Source organism: Carassius carassius, chromosome 39 (assembly GCF_963082965.1).
Source record: "Carassius carassius chromosome 39, fCarCar2.1, whole genome shotgun sequence".
Classification (NCBI taxonomy): domain Eukaryota; kingdom Metazoa; phylum Chordata; class Actinopteri; order Cypriniformes; family Cyprinidae; genus Carassius; species Carassius carassius.
Genome location: NC_081793.1, coordinates 18,225,209 through 18,249,640, shown reverse-complemented (window position 1 = coordinate 18,249,640; position 24,432 = coordinate 18,225,209). Strand labels below are relative to the sequence as shown.

The window sequence follows — 24,432 nt, the reverse complement described above, 5'->3', positions numbered from 1 at the left end:
TAAATTAAAGATTAACATGAATAAGCAGTGTGACGCGAACTAGATGCAGATGCTTTATGGCACATAACTGTCTGACATTAAATGCATCGCTTTGTACGAACACTGCCCTCTTGAGGGAGCCCAAACAAACAAACACCTTGACATGATATTATTTCTGGGATACTGCTTCGCCCTGTCGATAAGCTAAGCAAAAGAGAGAAAATATCTCAGTTTGCATTACACTGGTTAAGCAACAAATTTTAATGCTACTCTGTTACATTGTGTCCGCCAGTAGTTCAAGCTTAGAAACCATTTTGGCAAAGAAAAAACAGGATAGATGGAATACTTCTGAGATCTATTGTGACTCTTCTTTTCATCCTGTCATCATGAAGATCACAATGTCCACCACAGGCCTAGTCTGATTGTAGCCTATGTCCTTTCCCTGTCATTCACTGGCTGTTTTTATATCTCTTTGGGTTTGTGCAGAGAAAACACAGTCTCCAGGCATAAATATACTAAGTAATATGTGGTAAACTGAGCCATTCAGCACCAAAACATCGATTTCTTCATTCAAATGCATAAGTTACACTATTTTAAGCTGCCCTGGGGACTGATGTCACATTTAGAAATACAGTTCTTGCAAATATTATTATAAATGAAGCATCTGTGCAATGTTACAGAAGAAAAAAAAATGTATGGATCATTTTTTATCCATGATTTATAAAGTACAGCTCCCCTGCAGCTCATGAACATATAATCTTACAGTAATACTTCACTTCTCAATCTACCAAGTCATTTGCATTTGTCATGATTAGCTGTTGAAAACAACAGTCTGAAAATTTAATGGAAATGGAAGCACATTAGATGTTTAAATAAGCCATGACTAGCTGAATCATACTAAAAGCACTTCCAAGTCTAAATCATGTTTTTAAAGAGTTCATTTGAGTTTAAGAGCAGCAGAAACCTCAGCTGTGGTTTCACAGTGTGTCTAGGCAAACCTTTCTGACCACTGGGTCCATGTGTTAACTGCTCTGTAACCACTCGATGTGTGCTGCTACAAGTGCATTCATAAACACTGATCACCTAGCACATTATTCCGTCCGTTTATGCATTGATGGTTCCTACAACTTAAGCACACAGGCTGGCAGTGTAGCTGCAGCTAGCATGCTGATAGAAAAAAATTGGGAATCGAGAAAGACTATAACTTAAGTAGTTATGAAAGAATCTTATTGAGAAATATTGTGCGTCATTGTTCTCTGATTCACTTTGTTACAATCCAGATAGTTTTCCATAATAATTGTTTTATTTAATCAAATCTGGTCCAGGACTTCTGGAAGTGAGATTTTTCAAAACAACTTGCAATCTTGAAATTCTCTGATGATTTGGCTGCTGAAAAGTGCTGAAAAAGTTTGCGGAAAATGTACCCTCAGGCCATGCAAGATGTGCTCGACTCTGAGCAGATGAGTCCATCGTTAAGGCATTTTAAATTTAAACCATTAAATACAAGTCCTCTATCCATAATATCGCTTCCACTAGTAAAAAAAAAAAAAGTCTATCCCCTGTTTTTTCTCTCACAGCACAACTGGTATAAACTGTTTTCACTTGTAAATGTACTTGATGGGTGTATATTTCTCACCTGGTTCTCTCCAGATGAGACCTTTTCACTGGAAAAAGCAATATAATGGAAGTTAAAACATCTTAATGATATATTTAAATGCAGATTTATTTCTGTTCACAAGACATTATTGATTGATTGCTGTTGTGTAGATTACTTGTGGATTATTGTGATGTTTTTATCAGCTGTTTGGACTCTCACTCTGATGGCACCCATTCACTGCAGAGGAACCACTGGTGAGCAAGTGATGTAATGCTACATTTCTCCAAATTGATTCTGATGAATTAAAAACTGCATATCCTTTGGATCTTGGATGCCCTGAGGGTGAAAAAAATTCAGCAAAATTAAAATTTTAGACAAACTATTGTTTTAATGTAAAGTTACTGTTTTTTTTTAAATGACAATCATGCTGTGCTCAGGATTTACTAGCCCCATTCAGAAGATATATATTTTTTATTGAGATTGATTAAATGTAACAGCATTGTACTTGGAATGTAAATAGAGAGTGTAAAAAGTCGCTTGATTTCACAAGATGTTAAAATTTTTGAATGTTTTAATCTTTGACGGAAAACCCTAAATATGTGTATCAGTAATTCATGTGATATTTGCAACTGCTTGCAAGAGCCTAAAGCCATTTTCATAGTACATGAATCACTCATTCACTGGGTGTTAATTTTCAGAGTGAAAGTGTCTCTGAATGTATATGTGGAAACTGAAAGCAGATTTTTAATTGCAGAAACACACAATGATGATGTGCTTTTCCGGTGGAGCGGAATTCTTCCCAGAATGCTTGAGAAAGGTGCATTAATTAGCCATTAAAGTATAAAAAGGCTCAGCTGCTGGGCATGCAGGAATTTATTTGGGTTCTGAGAGAGGGAGGGGGAAAAAAGGAAGTAATTTCAAGAGCATGTTTCAAAAAGCTCCACAAGTTTGCTTTTTTATAGGATCAATAAAACCAAATAATAAGCATGTGAAAATAATCTTGCTCTCTGGCATCTAATCCAATAAACACTTATTATAAGCAGGACTAATAAACAAGGTCATGCCACTGGCTGTCATGTGAAGGTAGCTGATGACAGAGTAGCAGGAAAGATATTCCAACTGGCCACCCACACTGAAGAAACTGTGCTAAGAAAATAAACTTGCTTTGAGAAGGGACAGGTTTCAGACACCTCACAGTAGTGTGGACTTTCCTTCCGTCTGTTTTGTCAATGCTGTTGATTTGTCATGAATTGCCAAAGACAAAAGATGTGTATGTAAATCCTTCTTTGTGCTGATATATTGTTATAACCTTCTTGGGTTTGGTTTCCTATAAGTCAGAGGTCACTCTAAAAGGTCATTTTTGTTATCAGCCAACCAAGCTATTTATTTATGCACAAATTGTGTAGTCAAAAGTGTTATTTTGAAGACAAAACACATGCCACAAATCTATTTTAGTCTTACTCTGTTTAGAGCTTATTGTGTTTAATGCTATTTATTACATTTCTGGTTGATTTTTGCAACTTTGGATTTATGGCACCCATATTGAGACTTCAGTGTCTTCCAAAACTAGCAAATGGATTGACACTTGACCTTGCATATAAGGGTCAACTGAAGCCTATCCTTCATTAACTCATGTTTCTCTTTTGTATCTTTGCTCTGGCTGGATTTGTGCATCAATAACACAGCCGAAGATCCCTTTTCATGTGGTTTTTGTGTCTGTGGCTAATTAGTGATCATTACGGTTGATCTCCCTCAATAATGAAGTTTTGCTTTAGATGTGTCTTATTTGTTGTTCTACACAACTAGCAACAAGTGCCGTGTGCATATTTCACAACTAAAACTAAAATCCCACCTCATCAGCGATCTGACTTGGACCCTTAGGAGCCATACAGCCATATTCTGCTGTTTTTTACATAACAGTTCTTTAATAAATATCAGACGCACTTGGCAAGGCCCGCAGGAACGACACACCAGCAGAGTACAGGAAGATGAAACGAGCAACACCACTGCGGGCACAAGTGCTTGGAAGAGGATCTGAAGCCCATCCATTCCAAGAATGTTCTCTCCCATATTTCCCAATAATTAGTGCTGTTTCACAGATGTTCCACTTTTTTTCCTTACGTTTTCATTATGGGAGCACGCAGTGAAATGGGACAAAAAAGTTTAAAGGGGGAAACATCATATGCTTTTCATTTAAGCCAATCATTAGTGAAGATGACAAAGAAAAGGGGGATATCATCCACAAGATTGATATTAATAATGATTTTAATATGATTTTAATAATGAGATTTTTAAAAGATCAAATTAAATTAAAAGATTTTACTAAAATTGACTGCCAAAACTGCCAAATTATCTGTCCAGAATTTGATCTATCCCAATTTTAAATGACTTCATGATTACAAAATCTGTCAGGAAATGTTTCTAAAAACTTAAAACACAGTTATAACAATGTATTTACACAGATATATTAGGCATAACCCACACAAATTTGTTCACCCAACAATTCTAATTCGGTTATCTTTTATTCCTCCTCGGATCATCTAAATTCATTTGTTTCGAGAATGAACATTTGTGTAGACCTATATTAAAAGAAGATAAATACATTGCACAAAGTTAAAATAATTATTTATTCATTTTATTTCAATTTATTTAAATATTACATTTTGAAAACATGAAGACATTTATATTAATTGACAATTATAAAAAGTATCTATTTATTTTATTATAATTTCATTTTAGTATGTGTGACGAGTGGGGCGGGGCCGAGGGACGTGGGAACAGGAGCGAGGCCGGTGGAGTGATTGGAGATGAGCGACACCTGCGACACTCGCCGGTCTCGAGTCCCACGGAAGAGATGGAGGGATATAAAACCGGAGCGACGACAGTGACGGACGAGAGAGGACCAGGCCTGGACTTTATTTTGTGTTTTGATTTTTATTTGTGCGCGTCAGTCGTCCATGAGGGGCTGATGTGCTGTTTTGTCTTTATTTTGACCATTAAAGTATCATTTGATTGTCCACCGGTTCTGGCCTCCTTCTTGCCGAAGATAATGAAGATTTAATTCGTTATAGTATGTTTAAATATTAAATTTTCTCATATATATATATATGTATATACAGTAGATGTACATGTATATATATACAGTATATATATATATATATATATATATATGCGTTTCTCCTTCGGGTCCTGTTCTATGGTCCTGCATGGTTTGTGAGTGTGACAGAAAGGAGCCCCTGGACAGCACTCTCAAAGGACCCCACAGCTGGGCTCAGGTAATTGCAGTGTGCACAGGGTCATGGAAAGAGTGCAGGCCTAGTGTCTGACCAATTGATTTGAGTGTTTTCACTTATCCTTGTGGATACATGAAGTCTGAGCAGGTCATCCCCAGCGCCAGGTTTGCCGAACAAATTCTAAAGGACCAGGCATATGCTAAAGGACCTGTGACAGATGATTGGATATGAGTATGTATATGTGTCAAAAGAAAGAATTGTGTTAGATTGTGGGTCATGGTACAAGGAGCACAGGACACAAGAGGGAGACAGATTTATGGAAGAATTTGTCTCCATCTGTTGGAGACAGACTATAAACTCATACCATAAAGCATCTTTCATATATGTTTCTAATTTATGAATAAACATAGTGCATAAATAGTGTACATACAGTACTTCCATAAATACATAAATATTCACACATGCTGACCCAAAACCTTAACCCTGTACTCATATTTTATAATGATCTCTTCAAATATATAACATACAGTAAAACATGATGCCATGCACATTAAATCTAGCTGCGGATGTAGTGAAGTCATTCATTTGCTCAGTCTTTGTGGATTTGCTGAGGCAAGTCAAATGTTGCAGTAATGTCTGTACACAGCTGAACATTACCCTACTTATCTATTACCTAACAGGAGTAATTAGGGGCTGTTCTGAGCACTATTTTAAGTGCCCCATTCTGTTGTAATCTAAGACCACAGAGGCCCACAGACATAGACTGCTTGCAACACACATGAAGAACTAATAGGGTATTGTCATGCAAACTACCATTTTACACGAGAAATGAATCTTTCTCATGCCCTAGGAGGAAATTTAAACAAGTCATTTATTATAGCATTGAGCAATATGAGTAATATGAAACCATGAAATGCAATTATAAACGTTTTTTTTTTTTTTGCTTTGGAGTTTCGAAAGACAATACAAGAAAAAAGAAAAGAAAAGCAAGGTTGTTAGCAAGGTTGAGAACACTTTTTGATATTACAAGCATACTGTATATATGTGTGTGTGTGTGTGTGTGTGTCTGTATTACAGCACACACAACTGTATCACCCTAACTTTTCACCCTTATATTCACTATATTTAAATTAATTTGTAATTTGAGTTTTATGGGTCTAACAATGCATTCTCCCAGTTAAAACTCACTAAACTATTTAAATAAAAGACGTAAAAAAAGCATGTCTTTATTTTTGCCATTTATTGTCTGACATCATAAAACAAAAGAACATTTTCCAATGTAAGAAAAATAACTGATTTAATCAAGTGCACTTCAACAAAGTGTAGAAGCTGTACACCTTGCTTTGTGAAGTGAAGACATGAATCAAAAATATATAATCCATCTTCAAGATAAGGCTTTAAGGTGGGATGTTTAGACAGCCTGTGTCGTGTGAATGCATTCATTTGACCTCCATTTCAATCATTCTGTAATTCCTTTCCTGATTAAGTCAGATTAAAACAAAATCATAATTCTGTCGTTTAGTCCCATCAAGCAACTCCCGAACTCAAAATGCAAAACATAATTTGAGAGTGTGAATATTTGTGCCAAACCCTCCTGCCAAATTTGAAACTGCTGAGGTTCCATGTCCTTCACAACAAACAAGTGCTCAATCATTTACAATATCACATTACAGCAACAACACAAAGCATACAGCAGTAAGAGACGGCACATAGACGATATAGAGTTACGTGTAGTCAGCGGCATTTGAGCAAGTGAGTGTGCACACATGAATGCAACTATGTGCTTGTACACATGGACAAAACAAACTTGCACAGACAATACTTTGCACTGATGCCCAAAAATACACGTGCATCAAAAAATGCATCACATTAGACAACTTAGTTTGTATTCAGTCTTGGGTAGTGTTTCCTCAACATCTTTGTTATTAAAATAAAAACATAAATATCACATAAATACAAAATGACCAAGCAGCATTGTGATTAACTGGTATATATACTATTGACATCATTAAGCTATATAATGGTACAACCATTTTCATTTAATCTTCCCTGTATAATTACATTGTTTACAATTTCTATACAATGTGTAACATACAATCCATACATATGAATAAAAGGCAATACATAGCAGGACAGTTTGTGCAAATCACATGGGTTATCAACAGCAGATGGCAGTGTTTCTCTTTCCATAGATCCAGATCAGGGGCCCGTTTCACTAAGGAGGTTCAACCAACTCTGAGTTTAAACTTGAACTCTGAGTTGACTTACCCTGAGATGGGAAACTCTGAGTTTTCGATTACAGCTCAGCTGAAATGAGTTGGTTTAATCAACTGACTCTGAGTTAAGCGCGTGCACCACAACTATAAAAAGCCAGTATCAATGGAGCACCGATATTACGATTCACCATGGCAACAGCTCCCGCCAAAAAACCGTCTGCATACTTCAGACTCGATACAAATATAATTCTTCTCAGTGTTATAATATAACAGGTGAAAACTGCCAGAACGTTAGATTAATGAATAGCTAATCATTTTATGGTATCTCATGGGCAAAAATATATATATAAAATAATAATATTAATAATATTTTAAGTGCATTTTTCTTATTTTACAAATGATCTGCCAATAGAGTAAGAAAAATACGGCATTGGCTATTTACACTAAGTGGAATTAACATACTTTCTTAGCGATAGATCCTATTTACAGTAGGCTAAGTGCAAGTAGCTCTAGATGCTATTTACAGAAAAAAATTTACAGTGAAAATCGTGATATATTCTTTTTACCATGTAAAAGTAGCAGTTCTTTGCAACAGGCTAAGTGTAAATAGTAATTGGATGCTAGTTATACTTTATACTGGCAGATACATACTAGGCCCATTTGCACCTCAGTATTGTTTTACATTAACAGGATGCAATAATAACAGATTGTAAATTATTATATTTATTACAATTATAAATAGTTGTATCATTATTAAACACTCGTTAGGCACTTCACTTCCACTTTTAGAACATTTTGTTCATTTTTATTGAAAATTAAATTCTAATGTGACATGTGATGGGAAAAGTGAGAAGGACTCTAACCCAATCAATCGCGTTACAAGCTAGTTTTCCGTGCCAAAAACATTACTGCCTACACCATTGAAGCCGTTATTCACATGTGTCATATTTAACCTTATGTGTCGATGGAGGGCGGAGCTACAGTAGATTTGCTCTTAGTAATAGACACTCAGAATAATCTTGTTTCCATTTTCATAAGAAAGAAAAAAAGGGTAAGAAAAAAAAAACACTTAGTAGGAAAAAAGAGCATTTTTCAATGAAGTGTTTAAAAAGGGGGAGGAAACCAAAATAAACTCTGGGTTTATCGAAGAAAACCTGCTCCTGACCAGGTTAGGTTCATAGAGTAAGTTACCATGGTAACTGAAACTCTCTCTCAGAAACGGGCTTGACTTACCCTGCTTTCTCAGGTTTGACAACCTTCCATTCTGAAACAGAAAACCTAGAGTTTCCCTCATTTCAGGGTTAACATACTCAGAGTTTTCACTTAACCTCCTTTGTGAAACAGGCCCCAGAAAAGGGAGTGTTCTTTTTCTGATGAAGCCTTGTAGCCAACAGGGCCAGCAAACACATCTTTATGTTGAAATTTTTAAATATGCTTATTCAAAATGCGCTATTGTTGCTTTTTGAGGTTAAAAGTTGGTGCTAAAAACTTTGAAAGCACAGGAAGATTTCAGGTCAGTTTTAATGACTGCTAAACTCTGTTTGTTTGCCATTGGCACAAAGCATCTTCGTTGGTTAACTTTTCTTTCTGTTTTTTTGTTTTTTTTTTGTTACAGCACACAGGGTTCCATAGCTACAGTTGGTTAGGTTGTATAAAGCCTAGGTCTCCAGATTATAATAAAGGAATGTTTATAGTTTGAATGCTTTACACATAGGTATTTGTCCATTTTAAATGTTCTTCGACAAAAATAAAAAACTATAAGAAAAAATGATTGGGGATTAGCTACAGTAGTATGATTGTTGTGAGGTAGCCTGCAACAGTGTTACCTGTGAAAACAGACTTTGATCCTCTAATACAAAGTAAATGATTTTTAAAGAGAAAAAAATAAAGCAAAAAACTCTCCATCAGAGGAAAAAGAAAAACTAGATAATATTGGAGTTTCTAGCAAACAACTGGGTGTAAAAAACAAAAGTGGTGTTTTTGGGTAAGTGAGCCATGGCATTCATGACGTTTAAAAAAAAAATAGGATATTGACTATAATATATTAATATATTAGATATTTCTACTGTTAATAGATACTGGTCATACACAAACATTATGGACAGTTCATACATTCATATATGTCAACATCTAAATATGTATATACAAGTATATATATCTGGAATATAGAAATATAAAAAAAAAGAGGCATAAGTAGTGCTTTGTGTTATACTCTAGCCTACGATTTGTACTATAGTATTTTCCCTCAGTAATAAATATGCAGAGGCCCAGGAGCTATTAATATTAGATCAATCAAATTTAAAAAAAGAGAAATTAGAATAATTCATAAAGCTATGTGTTCAAAACTGCCGCATGCACTTATTTCAAATGAAATGATGCTGGTTCTTCTTTAAAGAGGTCATATTATGAGCAATCTAATTTTTGAGTTAACTTTAAGAAATTAAAACTTAGTCCCCAGTCCAAAAATACTGAAGGTAAGCTACAAAAAGGTCTCATTCTGAAATGCTGAAAATTTTTGATGTCAACAAAGTGGATACTTTAACATATGACCACCCATATATACACATCAATGTAACCAAACCTGTCCCAAAGGAGCTATACAGAAATAAAGATACCGTTATTCCTAAATTGAATTAATAATGATAAGAGTACAATGTGGGAAAGTTTTAATGTTACTGTCTGTCTGTATTTCAGTCTGTTCTGAATGGTTTAAACTGCACATTTCAATGAAGACCATTTTGTGAATCTCAAATCAGTGTAACTCCTTTCACATGCAAAGAGGACGCTTACATAGAAGTCTTAAAGGCACAACAGCAAAAACTACCGGTTTAATTGGACTAACATTATAAGTGGACCTCAGGGGAAATAATTAAATGATAAAAATATGTACGATATGACCTCTTTAAAACCTGACAGAAGCCAGCAGTGCAGCAAAATGAGTTAGTTCCAGTTCTAAAGTAATTCTGTTTTAAGGACAAAGCTAAGCCCGGAGTAGACCTAATCTTATTCAACAGCTACCCTTAAAAATCTGATCTATACTCCAAAGACCTCACTGACATGCTTCCTGCAGTTCTCTGAACTAGCAGTGTGAAGGGGCACTAGGCCTCTGGATAAAAAACCTTGTGTAAGGGCACATCATTAGGCAGTTGGTATGGCAGAGGCTCTCCATCTACCGGACGGGTCTCTCTGGACAAGGCTGACTGTGATCTTGTGGTAGACAAAATGTGGCATGAGACTTGGCAGTTAGAGACAGTGATTCCAGAGTAAAGAGATCTAATGGGGCTGATGCATTATCACTGCTGCATAGAACCGGGTTGAACCTGTTTGTAGCATCTGTTGAATCCGAGCTACAACATATGGTTGGTTTGTTGTAGATATAAATTGTTGATTGTATGCTACCGTTCGGCACAACGTGGAATGTTACTTTATTTTGTTGTGAGCGAATGGAGTGTGTGCTGTTACACAACATATTTGTCCTCCTGTTAAGTTCGGATTTAAAATGCTGGAAAGCTATCAAAAATCTGGCTGTAGGTCTGTAAATGGGTTCAAATGTGTATATTTATACCTAAATATCATCTCGCTGCATATACGAATAGAAAAGGGATGAGCAATCACAGTATTTCTGACAATAGGAACCCAATGGATGATTGTGCTCTATTTACAATCTTTGCAGATGACAGTTGGGCTAATAAGCTCCAAAAGTTGAATTTGTGAGATATACACTAAGTTGGCTACCGGAATGATTTAGGTGTACCTAGTGAAAAACGGCATTTAATTATCATTAGGGATGATGCAAAAACAAAGCAGTTGTGATGACATAAAATACTGCCCCTACTCCTTCTACAGCCTTAATTATTCAGATATGCCAGTAAATTTCCATTTACGGGCCATCTGGAAGCAGGAGTAATTTCTCAGGACACTGACAACACCTTGTGTGAGTCTGTATGTGAAAGTGTGTTTGAATACACTTTGTTAACCTCCATGCTTATGCTCTGGATGTACTGTTTGCATACATTCTGTTAATACACTTGGGACTGGAAATAGGGCACACTAGTTTGACCGTGTGCCTGCATTTGTAAATATATGTGGGGGTAGAGCACATTCTATCATTTGGTCTTCAACTTGCCCTCCTTTGCCAGCTTTTCGTTGAGCTGGCACAGCTGGCGCAGGAATCCATCATTCGGGCCGATCTCTCGCTTGTGTCTTACTGTAGCCGTGGCAACTCGTACATCCATCTTGTGACGGAGCATGAGGTAAGCAATGACGATAGTGGGCGAACGGCTGTAGCCCTCTCGGCAGTGAACGTACACCTTTCCTAGAAGACAAATAATTAATAACAGTCAAAAAAGGCAGGGTTTGGACCACTACCCAAGATCTCAACCTTTGAAGATACAAGATGCAACTTCAGCCTTATATACCTCACCGTTAACCTTCACAAATCAACCTTCAGGCCAATTCCCCTCCAAACATGAAACCACACATATATTCATTATAGATCAGCCCACTCTCCTGGAGGAATTTACCTTGCCAGCCTCCGCTGTGCTTGTTTGACAGATGCAGCAGAGGATCTGAAACCTGATGCCTCCGCCAAACGCTTACTTAAGTTTTCCCAATGAGTCTTTGTGCTGTTTATGTGTCAAGGAGATAACCTTCATTGATTCTGTTCCCTGTATATCAATGCAGAGCTACGGCTATTTCTAAAATCAGCTGGCTAACTGGTTTCTTAAAGAGCAGGTCTTATGATATTTTAAAGTGTCCTAGTATTGTGTTGGAATGCCTTACAACAGGTTTAAATGCATCTAAGGTCAAAAACATTGTAATTTTCTCAGAATATACATTTAATATTAGAATCATTTTTCAATGGTTTCAAAATGATTAGTTCAATACAGTTCTGTACTTACGATCTATAATCACCTCCCTTCCATAAGCCTACTGTGCTCTGATTGGTCAGCTGGCCAAGTCTTGTTTTGCATGTCGGAAACAAAACACCCATTACCATAATAAAAAAAATTCTCCGGAGGGTTACTTGTAAAAAAAATAAATAAATAAAAAAAATAAAAAAATGACATAAGGTTAGTCAGTCGGAAGATGATACCGATGCAGTCGCTCAACTGGAAACTCCATCACAAGCACGACTTGATCAGGACGTTTCTCAGTGGTAATTTTAACCATTATATGTGGTACTGCGATGTGACAGCAATTTCATTTTATTATTATTATTATTATTTACTTATTTGAGTAAAACACAGCGTCTTCTCAATGTAATGTAAACACAGTAATTAGCATTTTGGGCAGAATACAATGGAATGGATCAGTACAGTTAATAGACCTTGAGGTAAATTATAAAACATTTAACCGTTTTTAATTTGTAAAACCTCATGGTTTAAGAGCCTCAAAAAACAGCGAGAGCCGTTCCTAACTGGCCAAACACATCCATTAAATTGCATGAGCAAGGGGCCGTACACACAGTATATGTTTTTTTCCATTACACTGCACTGTTTTTCAATTGTTTTTCTATGCAAACATCACACTAGATGGATGTATTTTACCATTGCGCTCGAGTCTTGCATCTTTGAAGCATCTTGAACCTATGCAGCAGCATTGTACAAAGGCAGGCCTCAAGTTAAAAAAAAATGTACTTTTGAAAAAACACTTCTCTAAAGACCTGTTTACACCAATATCGTTAATATCATCCACAGCATCAACGCACAATAATGTTCTATTTATTAAAAGCAATCTCTGCAGTTATGTTGTATTCTGCTTGAAATGCTTGTGCTCTTTAAAGCAATGGCTGTCAATGTATTAATCATTCATCAGCTGGAAAAAAATAATTCCAACAATAAATATCGAAATCCAATAATAAGTAAATCCAGCAATATGTGTGGTACCCAGTGTGAATGGGCCTTAAACTTTGCTTTTTCCCATTCCGCTGACCTGCATCTCACATTTTAAATGCAAAAACTTGTTCTGTGTGAATGGCACTCTGGATGAAGGCGATCTGAACTTTGGCCTCTCTATCGCCAAATGTGTATAATAGACAGAGATTTTTTTTTTCACTTTTGACACTTTTTTTGGTGAACCTGAAACCCCACAAAATCTGATCCTACTGCTCAATTAAATATTTTATGTTCACCACAGTGAATATAGGTTAAGTAAGAATACAGATTTTTTTTTTTTACTTAAAACGAGAACAAATCTAAAACTAGAAGACAAATCAGCAATCGAGACCCATCCCAATGCAGAGCATATTTTTGTAACAGATTCAGTGTGACTCAGAGGCAGCAGGCGCACTCAGACCTTCATCCCTCCCACTGCTCATTGTGATTCAGCCAGCAAATTTGCCAGATGACATCAAGCCCACTGTAAGCACGGCTGTCGCAAATGTCACAGCTGAGCTCTGCCAGGCTACAAAGTGGCAGCATATATTCTAGTGGTTTTGTTTCAGCTTAAGCTCTCAGTAAAAAAAAAAAGATTAGTGTCCTCCCTCAACCCAGGCTTGGCGTCTGATTTGCCGCTTACTGGGCTCCTACTGCCAAGATTACTTGCAATTAAGACGCTTTATAATAGCTCCTCTGTGTTAGCGATGGCATAAAATCTATGCCATAAAAGACGGGTTTAAATGGACCAATTAAAACAACTGGTGTGAGATATCTAGGGATAAATCTGCGTGTAGAGACTATCAGATCCTCTTTGGGATACATTATTATATGTGGATAAATATACTGTAACTTTTTTCAGTGGATTTAAATAAATCCACTGCATTTTTTTCTTTTCATTATTTTCTGTCCTAACTTTTGCTTGATGTTTATGCAAGCTAAGCAACAGAACAAAGGGATAAAAAAAAAAGCTGGGACAAGAGAAAAAAGAAAAGAGAAGGGTCAAGTTTTGTATTCTAACTCCACAAAGACACTGCTGGCTTTATTCTTCATGAACTATCAAGAATCGGTGTCAAATGGACTGAACAAGATTTCTGTAATCTTGGGATAGTCTTGTCGGTGAATGGAAAATGTTTTCTTTACAATAAATTTATGTAGGTCTAATGTGGGTATTTGATAAGAAACAAAAGCATTTACAAAAAAAAGAAAAGAAAAGAAGCATGAGCAGCCGACCTTTTCCATGTGCCAGAGCCTTATCGATGAAGTCTGCTGCTTCCTCAAAGAAGTCACTGATGTTGAACTGCTCAGTGTCATTGGCCTGTATGCCATGGTACGTGATGCCAGTTCCGGTGTAGAACTCTGCGTTGGTGTTCACATGCATGAAAGAGTTTCCCTCTGCGACATTCAGTATGTGTGTCACACCCAGCCGCTGCAGACGCATCACATTCTGGGCCACAAACCTGGGGAGCAGGAGCAGAGCACGTGTGAGACTCACCTGAACCAAACAAACCAATTTTGTGATGTCTTAAAGGGATAGTTCACCCAAAAATAAAAGTTATGTCATCATTTACTCACCTTCCATTTGTTCCAAACCATTTACCTACCATCAACTGTTTGATTACTAACATTTTTCAAAATATCTTCTTTCGTGTTTAGCTGAAGAAAGAAATACAACTGTAGCAATTTGAACGTGAGTAAATGATGAAAAAAAAAATTTTATTGGGTGAACTGTCCCTTCAAAGCAGTGTTGCAGGCAAGACCAGCTCATTTGAATCAAGAAGAGGTTGAGTCTAAAGCAGAGTTCAGACTGCACGATTTTCAAAGTAGTTGGGTCACTGTTCTTTCACACTGCATGACTATCTTGGCCAGCATTCAGTCACTGCTGTGTTCACACTGCACGATGGATCGGCGACAGAAGGTTTCACACTACATGACTTTACAATAGGAAGAATCACCGACAACTCTGTCTGGAACGCAAACTACGTTTCACAACCAAACACGCACGAGATGTGACAAGAAAACAACGCGATATCATGCATGCAAGACTGGAGTTCTCTAGTGAGACTGGGATTATTATTAAAAATGGTAGCCCACAAGAAGCTTGCAGTAAGAATTGCCTGTGCACTCATTTGCAGCGAAAGCAAGAAAAGGAAAAGAATATTATGGAGGAGGAAATGGTTGGGGAGAAGCAAGGAACAAGGATTGTGTGTTCTTATATCATGCTTGCTGATATTGTGGTCTATAACTCCTCCCCGAACTCCCCGCTGCTCTGTATCTTGCTCTCTCATTGGCTATCGGTCATCGCCGATGTAATTTTCAGTCAGAACACTTTTCACACAGCATGATTTTGAATCGCAAACAGGTCCAGATATTTAGCATTCCAAATATCTCACGGGCATCGGCGACTTGTCGGTGATTCTCTCAGATCGCATCTTGCTCATTCACACTGCGTGATTGTCACGATTTCTCAAAACCTGTCGGCAAGCCAAAAACTGGGCAAAAATCGCGTAGTCTGAACACGGCTTTAGTCAATAAAACCAAGACCATGAAAATATCCAACACAATATATTTATGATCTTGGTCTAGTCATGGAACATCTAGATTCGGTTTAGACTTGAACTCGACTCTCTTTTGGTCTCAAATAAGCTGGTCTCAACTACAACATTGTCTTAAGGGGAGTTTGCTGACAGCAATCTAACAAATCAACTTGAAGTCGTTTTCTTTTTCAAAGAAGTCCTGTTCACACATAAAGTGATTAAAAAAAATGTATGCATGGTGAACCGTGTCATTGAAATTGTCAGCATTCATTACTGGCAGCAAGAAAACAAATTTTTTGTCCAAATAGAATAACATCCCATTTTTACCAGCAGTACCAGTGTGAACAGAGAATTAGTCAATACAATCTCAATGCAATTCATTACTTTTTTCCTTGTTCTTTTTTCTTTTTTACCATTCACATAATTTCATAAGAAATACTTTCCCAGCAGAATAAATCTGCATTATTCCTAGATAAATTTCTTACGGTATATTAAAAAATGTAATTACCTTTCTTGTGTTCTTTTCCTCTCACTGCTGAATACCTAGTAATCATTCATTCTTGTTAAACAGTTACATAACTCCTTATTCTGTGTACGTTTTATGCATTTGCAACAAACCTTAGCAATCTGCGTGCTCACAGTTTTTAGTTCCAGTAAACCCAAGACCCTGCCAACCCCACCCAGAAGCTTCAGCTATGGATCGGTCTGCTATGTCTAGTATGAGACTGATTGGAGCGAATTGTGGTGCCACTTTTATTTGGAAGAGATGTCAGCCTATGTCAGAGGGTCCCTGGGGACAGCAGTGTTCTAAACCAGAACAGACACACCAAGGAGATCTTGGCTGCTGCCCAGAGGCATACAAAGAGCCATAGGCATCCAGAGTAGTGCCCAAAATAGGACTCTTGAGTCCACAGAGAGAGAAAACAATATATGAGAAGAGAGATGAGCAGAATGCTCTGTCATGTAGTTGCATTGTCTGTATTTTGCTTGAGCACCTGGAACTCTTTCATCTTTGTCTCCTCGTCTCTCTAGTCCAATCCTCAGCGAGAATGCAGTATACGAAAGACTGCATATATGGGCAATGGATAATATAGATAATATATAACCGAATTCCATTAAAATTCTTTCCTAAAATAATGACACTGTATGTACACAGTTTCAAAAGAACACTCTGAATAAAGATCAGGTTTCCAGCCTTTTTGGTTTATAATAACTGGAGGATGCAGCAGCCCCTCAGTCTCTGTTTCTGCCAGCAGTGCAGGCTCTTCAGTGGTGATGAAGTGATGGACTCTGATGCCCCTCCCAAGTGAGATCCTGTCTATATGGAGTCTTTGCAGATTGTGGTCATATTTCTCCCTTTGTGTATGTATGCGTGTATGAGTGTGCATGAGAGAGAGTGTGCAACACAGAGAGAGAAAGTGTTTGCTTTGCATCTTTTTCACCTGTCCTGCACTCTGTTCACCGCAGTCCCTTCACATGCATTATTAATGCAAGTCTTATAAAGAGAGGTTTGTTACAAAGAAAGTGGCCCATTGCCCCATACTGCACCTTAACATACAGTAAAAAGTCCAAATTGAGTACTAGCAAAATTCTAGAATTTTGTCTATTGTGTATGATCATACTTTGTATTTCTAAAGACGGTTTCATTTAGATCATATCCTAGTCATAACACTAACTGAACTCCAAAGGTTTGGCACACTCTTATATCTGCACTCAGTTTAATGTGCTCTGTAGGATTGGCAAGAATGTGAACAAACAAAACAGTGCAGTGCGTGCTGAACACAATGTGGACACTTGTGTTTGGGGAATGGGGAATTATGGATGGGATCATCGCATTTCAGACATTAGTCTTTTGCAATATCAGTCCTAATATAAAACTTTGTAAATCACTGTGCAGTATAATACATGTGCAATAAGTACTCTTCTGTGCATATTGTATAACAAAACAGCAGAATATGTTGTGCAAGGTGTACTTGTATATAAAGTGTTTTTTAAATCAATCTATCTATATCTATCGATCTATCATATCAGAATTGCATATAAATAAATCTGGAAGCTACAGACAGGACAGATACAGACATTAGCAGCTCAGTGAAAATGTTTTGTCAATATCTACAAATGACCATATGTAAATTCCTGCTGCTTGTAGTAGCACAGTCTAAGCCAGGCATATCAAACAGTGGTTTTATGCTCAAATTGATTTGTTGTTACAAAGAGATAATGTGCTTTTTCTATAGTTATCCAATACAATGATGCTTATGTGAGCTGATTTATTAAAGAAATAAGTGAAACCAGGGAACAGTCACTCATATATATATATTCTATCTCCAACTGATGGGTTTATGAAGGCAAGATAAAAATTAAAGCATAAAACAATAAGCCAACAATTAATACTATCAGTTGCCAACAGACAGCTTTTCATAGAAAAATAAACATTATACTCCAAAATATAATACATTTTTTGAAGGAATATTTACTCAAAACAATTGAAAAACAAAATTGTGCATTAACTGTGCATTATATACTCAACAGGATGCTTGAGATAACACATAACTTCTCTTGAGATAACACAACACTTCTGTTGTTCTGCCAATCAGGAATGATTACAAGTTAATGTTGATAATCTCAAAATGTTGGATAAATATTGGATGGTTTATGAACCTAGCGAATATATTGGTCTAATACAATTAAATAAATACATTTCAGATTTTTATCATTCATTAGCCACAAACTACATATAGAAACAAATGTTACACCTTTAGAAAGTGCCATGCAGAAATACGAATCTTTGAGTTGACAGCAAACTGATTCGAATTTAAGATTCACTGAAGTGATTCTAAAGCAATTTTTTTTAATTCTGAACGATTAAATTATATTAAATGCACTCTCAATAGCCAATTGGTTTAGAATTTGATTCAGACTTTTAAATTCATACACAATTCTTAAAGGGATAGTTCACCCAAAAATGAAATTTACCCCATGATTTACTCAACCTCAAGCCACCCTAGGTTTATATAACTTTCTTCTTTCAGACAAATACAATCAAAGTATCCAGGCTCTTCCGAGATTTATAATGACAGTGGGAAGTGGTCCAGATTTTGAAGCAAAATAAAGTGCATCCATCCATCATAAAAAGTGCCCCACATGGTTCCATGGGGTTAATAAGGCCTCCTGAAGCAAAGCGAAGTGATGCATTTGTATAAGAAAAATATCCATACTTACAACTTTAAAAACGAATAACCTCTGTAATCCTATAGCTTCTGCTAACGGTCGTACTCATGTACATGAGAAAGTGGTGTCCAATGGAAGTTGTAGGACGTAGGCAAACGCTGTAACAAATGCATAAGCGCAGAGGTGAAAGCAAAACTAAACTTTTCACCAATATTCTGACCGGAGTTAACACTATGTGTCCTACGTCATCCACTGGATGCCACACTCTTGTGTACGTGCATTACAGTTTATAATAGTGATGCACTTGTTGACCGGCCATAAATCGGAACCGGGCAGTTTTTGGTTAAAATACGCGATCGGCAATCAGCCGGTTTTTGGACTTTTTTCGACCGATTTTTCCGGAAGTGTGGCCGCGTGTACAGACTACATTGTAATCATTCGCTATGTCATTTGTGTGGAAGTATTTCGAAATCTGTGCGCAGGACACGGGCAGCCGTTCAGCACTGGACGTGCAGAGCTACACGTCTGAGGCATAGATAGCAGGAAGCGAACAGCTGTTGTTGTACTGGCTTACAAATAAGAGCACCTTTTCTGCTCACTGAAGCTGCACGAGCGTACTGTACCTGTCCGCGCCCTACACATGCGTAGACCGTGAAGAGATGTTCAGCTCAACTTCTCGCGTGTTGGATGAGAAAAGAAACAGACTAAAATGTGACAAAACTGAAAGGTTTTTTTTTAAATTAGAACTTGCATACACATTTGAAAAGCCAGAAGTAAACGTCAGTTCTGCATAGGATGATTATTTTTATTTTACCTTAAAATTACATCGACTTAATTTGATTTTAAAATCACCTGCTGTAGCACACTGAAAAAAAGTTTAAAAAAAAAAAATAGGGTAATGATTCACATCTATATTTTTTTACTTGAGTCAATAGTTATTTATTTTTCATTGGCTCAAGTAAAAAAATATAGATGTGAATCATTACCCTAATTTTTTAATTGGATGAATGAAACACTTTGCATCTTTGTTTTATTCGCACCAACATTATTTGATTTTAACATTTTGGAATAATGTATTTATATAGCATACTTTTATTTAGTCTCACTGGTAAAGACCTTTTTTCTATTTAAAATAAAATTTACTGAATGCTGATTAAGAAACATCTCATTGAATGTGTGTTGATTGTGTTTTTTGGATTGTAGAACTATGCAGTTATTGCCTTTAATTTCACATGGTCACAGTTAATCTTTTAATTTAAGGCCAGTTCTATGTAGTTTCAACCCAATTCAAAAACAAAAGCTAAATGCTGATGTCTGTACCATCTATGTTTGTATTGAATGTAGGCTACTTCCTGTGCAGTTACTGCTGTTAGTTTCAGATGGTTACGGTTATTGTTTTCAATAGCCAAAAGCCAGTTTGGCCTATTAAATACCATTTAAACATCTTGTTTATTGTTTATACTTTCCTTCTTTCTCGTTTGTTGCTTAAAGAAAAAAAAAATCGGTATAGGAATCGGCCAGTTTGCTGGTAAAAAATCGTTATCGGAATCGGCCATGAAAAAAGAAAAAAGTAATGTATACCTAGGATGCCTTGAGGGTAGGGGTATGCGATATGACGATTTTTGATTGTGGATGATAAAAATGTCTCCACAATCTGCTTTTAAAGAAATATCGTAGTATCCTGCTACAGCGCACATTCTATCAGCTGCAGTTCTGGCGCCTCCATCATATACTGTACAACACCACATGCATTCACAGCACATGTTAACTCAGCGGTAGAGTTAATATTTTATTATTTGCATGTGTTTTTAAATGTTTCATTTGCGCACTGGTCTGTCCTGTGCTTTTTCTGAGCGCTGCATACACCCGAAGCTCGCGTGCTAAAGCCTGTCAAACAGTGTCTGATTACTGAACTAAGTTATCATTTGCACTAATACAGTCAAAACACACAAGGTTTACATGTAGAATCAAGTTGGATGTGTCTAAAATTAAAGTAAACAGTTGAGAGAAAAACGTATAAGTGCCTGTATTTCAGATGCGTGCAGGTCTTAAAGGGACAGTAGGCCTATTAAACATGCAGCCTACTGTCGTTGCTGTCAAGTGATAGATCACCCTAAAATTTCATTTCTGTCATTACACACTGTCAAGTTGTCCCAAACCTGTATTGTGCTGAACACAAAAGAAGATATTTTGAAGAATGTGGGTAACCAAACAGTTGCTGGTCCACACTGAATTTGATAATAGCAAAACATACTATATAAGTCACTGTGGAGCAGCAATTGTTTGGTTTTCCACGTTCCTCAAAACAGCATTTATGTTCAAAAGAAGAAAGAAACTCATTCAGGTTTAAAACCACTTTTGAGTGAGTAAACGATAGTTGAAAAATAAAAAACACTATGACAGAATTGACAGACAGCTGACAGAATTTTTATTTTGGGGTGAACTATTCCTTTAACATTAATAAAACAACAAAACACAAAGAGAAAAATCACTCACTGCTCGTGACTGAAGAAATTTTATACAGCTGCTTTAGGAATCAGTTTATACTGTATGGTGTTCTATTTTTATATTTGTTCATTCAAATTTCTTAAATGCTCCTGCTAAATACACCTATTGTACCTGAAAATAAAGCACTATTTGTTTTATTTGTATATTATGTGTAGTTGTAATGTGTATTTTTTGTCATTCTTTTTATCTTTGCTATATCTTTTTTATCTTTGGGCCTAAATGTCTGCCAATCTTTTTTTTATTTATTTATTTATTTTTTTTGTTACCTTGAAAGGCTTTGTCTTTATAATAGGGAAATTAGTTTGGCTGTAATGCTGAGACAACCTGCAAAATAGTAAAACCAACATGACAAAGAATTGTGATAAAATCGTGATATTATATTTTTTCCATATCGCCCACCCCTACTTGAGGGTGAGCCTAAATCATGCGGTAATTAAAATTTTGGGGGATGAACTATCGCATATAATTTCCATATTATATTAGACAAGTAACAAAACAAGAATGTGCTTTAGACTGTTAGTTCATTGCAGGAACAAATCATATGTAATCATCAACCTAATACAAATTTTAAAACATGAAAATAAGTACCGTAATATGACTACCTTTAGAGAATATTAGCTCAAACCCACATATGCAATGTGTGAAGACAGCGGACTTGTCACACAAGTTGTAAACAATGGATTATGAGTCAGAAGTCCCAGTACTACAGATGCATATTTTCCTAGCACGATTCAAGTCATCTTTTTTTATCGATGCAGTTGAATCGGCACGAATTTTAATCAGCGCATCGAGAAAACAATCGACTCGTTAAACCCCTTTGAGGTCGTTTTCTCTTTAAATGATAGAGAAAATATGCAATTAATGTTGAATAATAACGGTTTAATACAAAAAACACGTGACTGAGGTCGACCTGAAGTGATTTTGTAACCAGTGATCTCAGAGAGATAGCGAGATGGTACCTATAGAGGACAGTCGTGGAGAAAAACAGCTTTTCTTGCAGTCGGACTCAAACTGACTTACTATTTATTAAACGTTAGCAAAATATCCTGTGTCTTCTTGATTGTCCTCGTAGACGGAGAGCTGACGTGCTCCATTCAAATGTTTGTTGTTTTACACCTGGACACTGAAAAATATTTAGGCACTATTTACTGAGAGGGTTTATTTACCGATCCACTATACAGCTCTTTTGCCACCTCACGAATCAACAAATTTGTCCAGTAGCAGAAAGCATCTACCTGTCAGTGTTTTTCTGCCATCCGAAGCAGACACACCTCCATTAGATCGTTGAACTTACGCATTGCCGATGTAAATCTTGGGAAAGACCTCATTGAAATGTTGTGCTGGGAGGCTGTAGAAACCGCTGCCGTTGGACAGCAGCTTGTTGAGTTGTTGTATGGTCGCCTCGGCGTCCGGCACGGTGACGTCCAGTGGTCCCTTCGCGGGGCTGTGATGTTTCTTCATGCTTCAGTCCTCCAGAAGCAAAAAATAAACAACAACAACAAAAGTGTTTAGTGATGAAGATGTGGCTGCTTTCAGTTCCCCAGCATTTTATATCCTTCCTCACTCGGTGTGGTAGCGTGCTTTCCTGAACGCAGGCTCGCTCGCACGGCCGCTCTTTCGCAGGCAGACAGACACACCCAAGACTCGCCCACCGGCGGTCTGATGTGATGCTCCGGTGAGGTCGGTAGGCTAACAGAACAGGCGGAAGATGGCGCTACGCACCGACCACGAGAAAAGTCACTGAGAGCTGCTTTAAAGGGAACATCACTCTCTGTCTCTCATCGAATCCATCCGCAGTTCAGGTGGGGTAGACGACATTCCACGTGTTCATCATGTGGCCTGTTGCGCGTAAACCAATGCCAATAACGCTCGCTCCATCTGAATCTAGTAACACTAGTCTATTTCCAAGCAACTGCCCCTCCCATAATTTAAGGCCAGATTTGCGTGTTAAGTGATGTTCTGACAGGCAGGTTTACAGAAAGTAGTTAGTATTATTTATGTATTTCTCTCTCTCAAGTTTTAATCCAACACTCCTATTTTAACTCTGAAACGCGACCCACCTGTGATTAGATGTAATTCGACTCACAATTAAGCTCTCCAATAAGCTAAATGTGTTATTATTTGGTCCAAAAGTATATGTGATAGAAAGAAAATTAAGTGAATATTGATGAAGTAACAATTTGTGCAAAAAGACCTGTGAATTTTTTTTGAACGTGCTTTTGGATTCATGTCAAAAGTCATAACAGTTGTTTTGTTTCCAAACATGAGTAAAATGAATAATTTATAATAATACAAATAGCCTACTAAATGTTTTGATACTGTTAAACAACAATACAACTGTTTCTGTAGATAACCATTGTATAGCCTGTGTATAATATTTGTTTGCTTAACCTTTTCAATTGTTTCTTGCTATGAAGCTGGCATGGTGCTACGTTATGAAAACAAAAAAACAAGGAATCATGGTGCATGGTTTTTCGTTTGAATCATAGTCTATGGCCGGCAACCATATCACCCTGGAGCCCAAGACCAGTTGCCCACTGAAGCTAAGCAGGGCTGAGCCTGGTCAGTGTGCCACCAGTAAGCTGATGTGAGGTGGGCATTCTGGCGCACTATGGCTGCCGTCGCATCATCCAGGTGGATGCTGCACACTGGTGGTGGATGAGGAGATACCCCCTGACAATGTAAGCGCTTTGAGTGCCTAGAAAATAGCTATATAAATGTAATGAATTATTATTATTATTATTATTGTAGTCCCACAAAACGGAGATCCTTGCAAAGTTCACACATTAAAACACATTTATATTTCCCTACAGTAAATTTTAACTGAGGGTTGAACTGATGGTTTAAAGGCCTTTTAAAAGGACACTTAATAAGCCGTTAGTTTTAAGTCTTTTGAATAAATGCATCCCGTTGCTTTCAATCTAGCTGTTTCTGCTCACTACTTCTACCTTGCGTATCAGTGGCATTAAAATGAATAATAATGCATTTTCATTGAAACGTGCAAAAAAAAAAAGATCATAAGCCTAAAAATGATATTAGTTTTTGATCTATTTAACCACTAGATGGAGCAAAAGTACATTAATAAATGGTAAAGAAATCTGTGCAGACAGCAGGTTTAAGAAAACTGAAAATGAAACAAACCGTTTGCTCTACCTTCTTAGTCATGCATGTTTATTTGAACTTGTCTGACTGCATTTAGTAATTCGTTTACTGGTTTAATCTACATGTAGAAATACGTATATATATATATATATATATATATATATATATATATATATATATATATATATATATATATATATATATAAAACCCTT

General features: G+C 36.8%; 1 protein-coding gene and 1 long non-coding RNA gene across 2 annotated transcripts in view; one reads left to right on the top strand and one right to left on the bottom strand.

The window, feature by feature from the left end:
* The window catches only part of LOC132121540 (uncharacterized), a 190,796-nt gene that overhangs the window by 72,659 nt on the left and 93,705 nt on the right, over window positions 1-24,432 (top strand). The window lies entirely within an intron of this gene.
* On the bottom strand, window positions 8,607-22,930 carry LOC132121535 (dual specificity protein phosphatase 3-like). The gene is made up of 3 exons (XM_059531035.1): window positions 22,412-22,930; window positions 14,135-14,361; window positions 8,607-11,340 (listed from the first exon to the last, which is right to left on the bottom strand). Exons 1-3 carry the CDS (start codon window positions 22,576-22,578, stop codon window positions 11,132-11,134), a joined length of 603 nt encoding a protein of 200 aa, XP_059387018.1. The 5' UTR covers window positions 22,579-22,930; the 3' UTR covers window positions 8,607-11,131.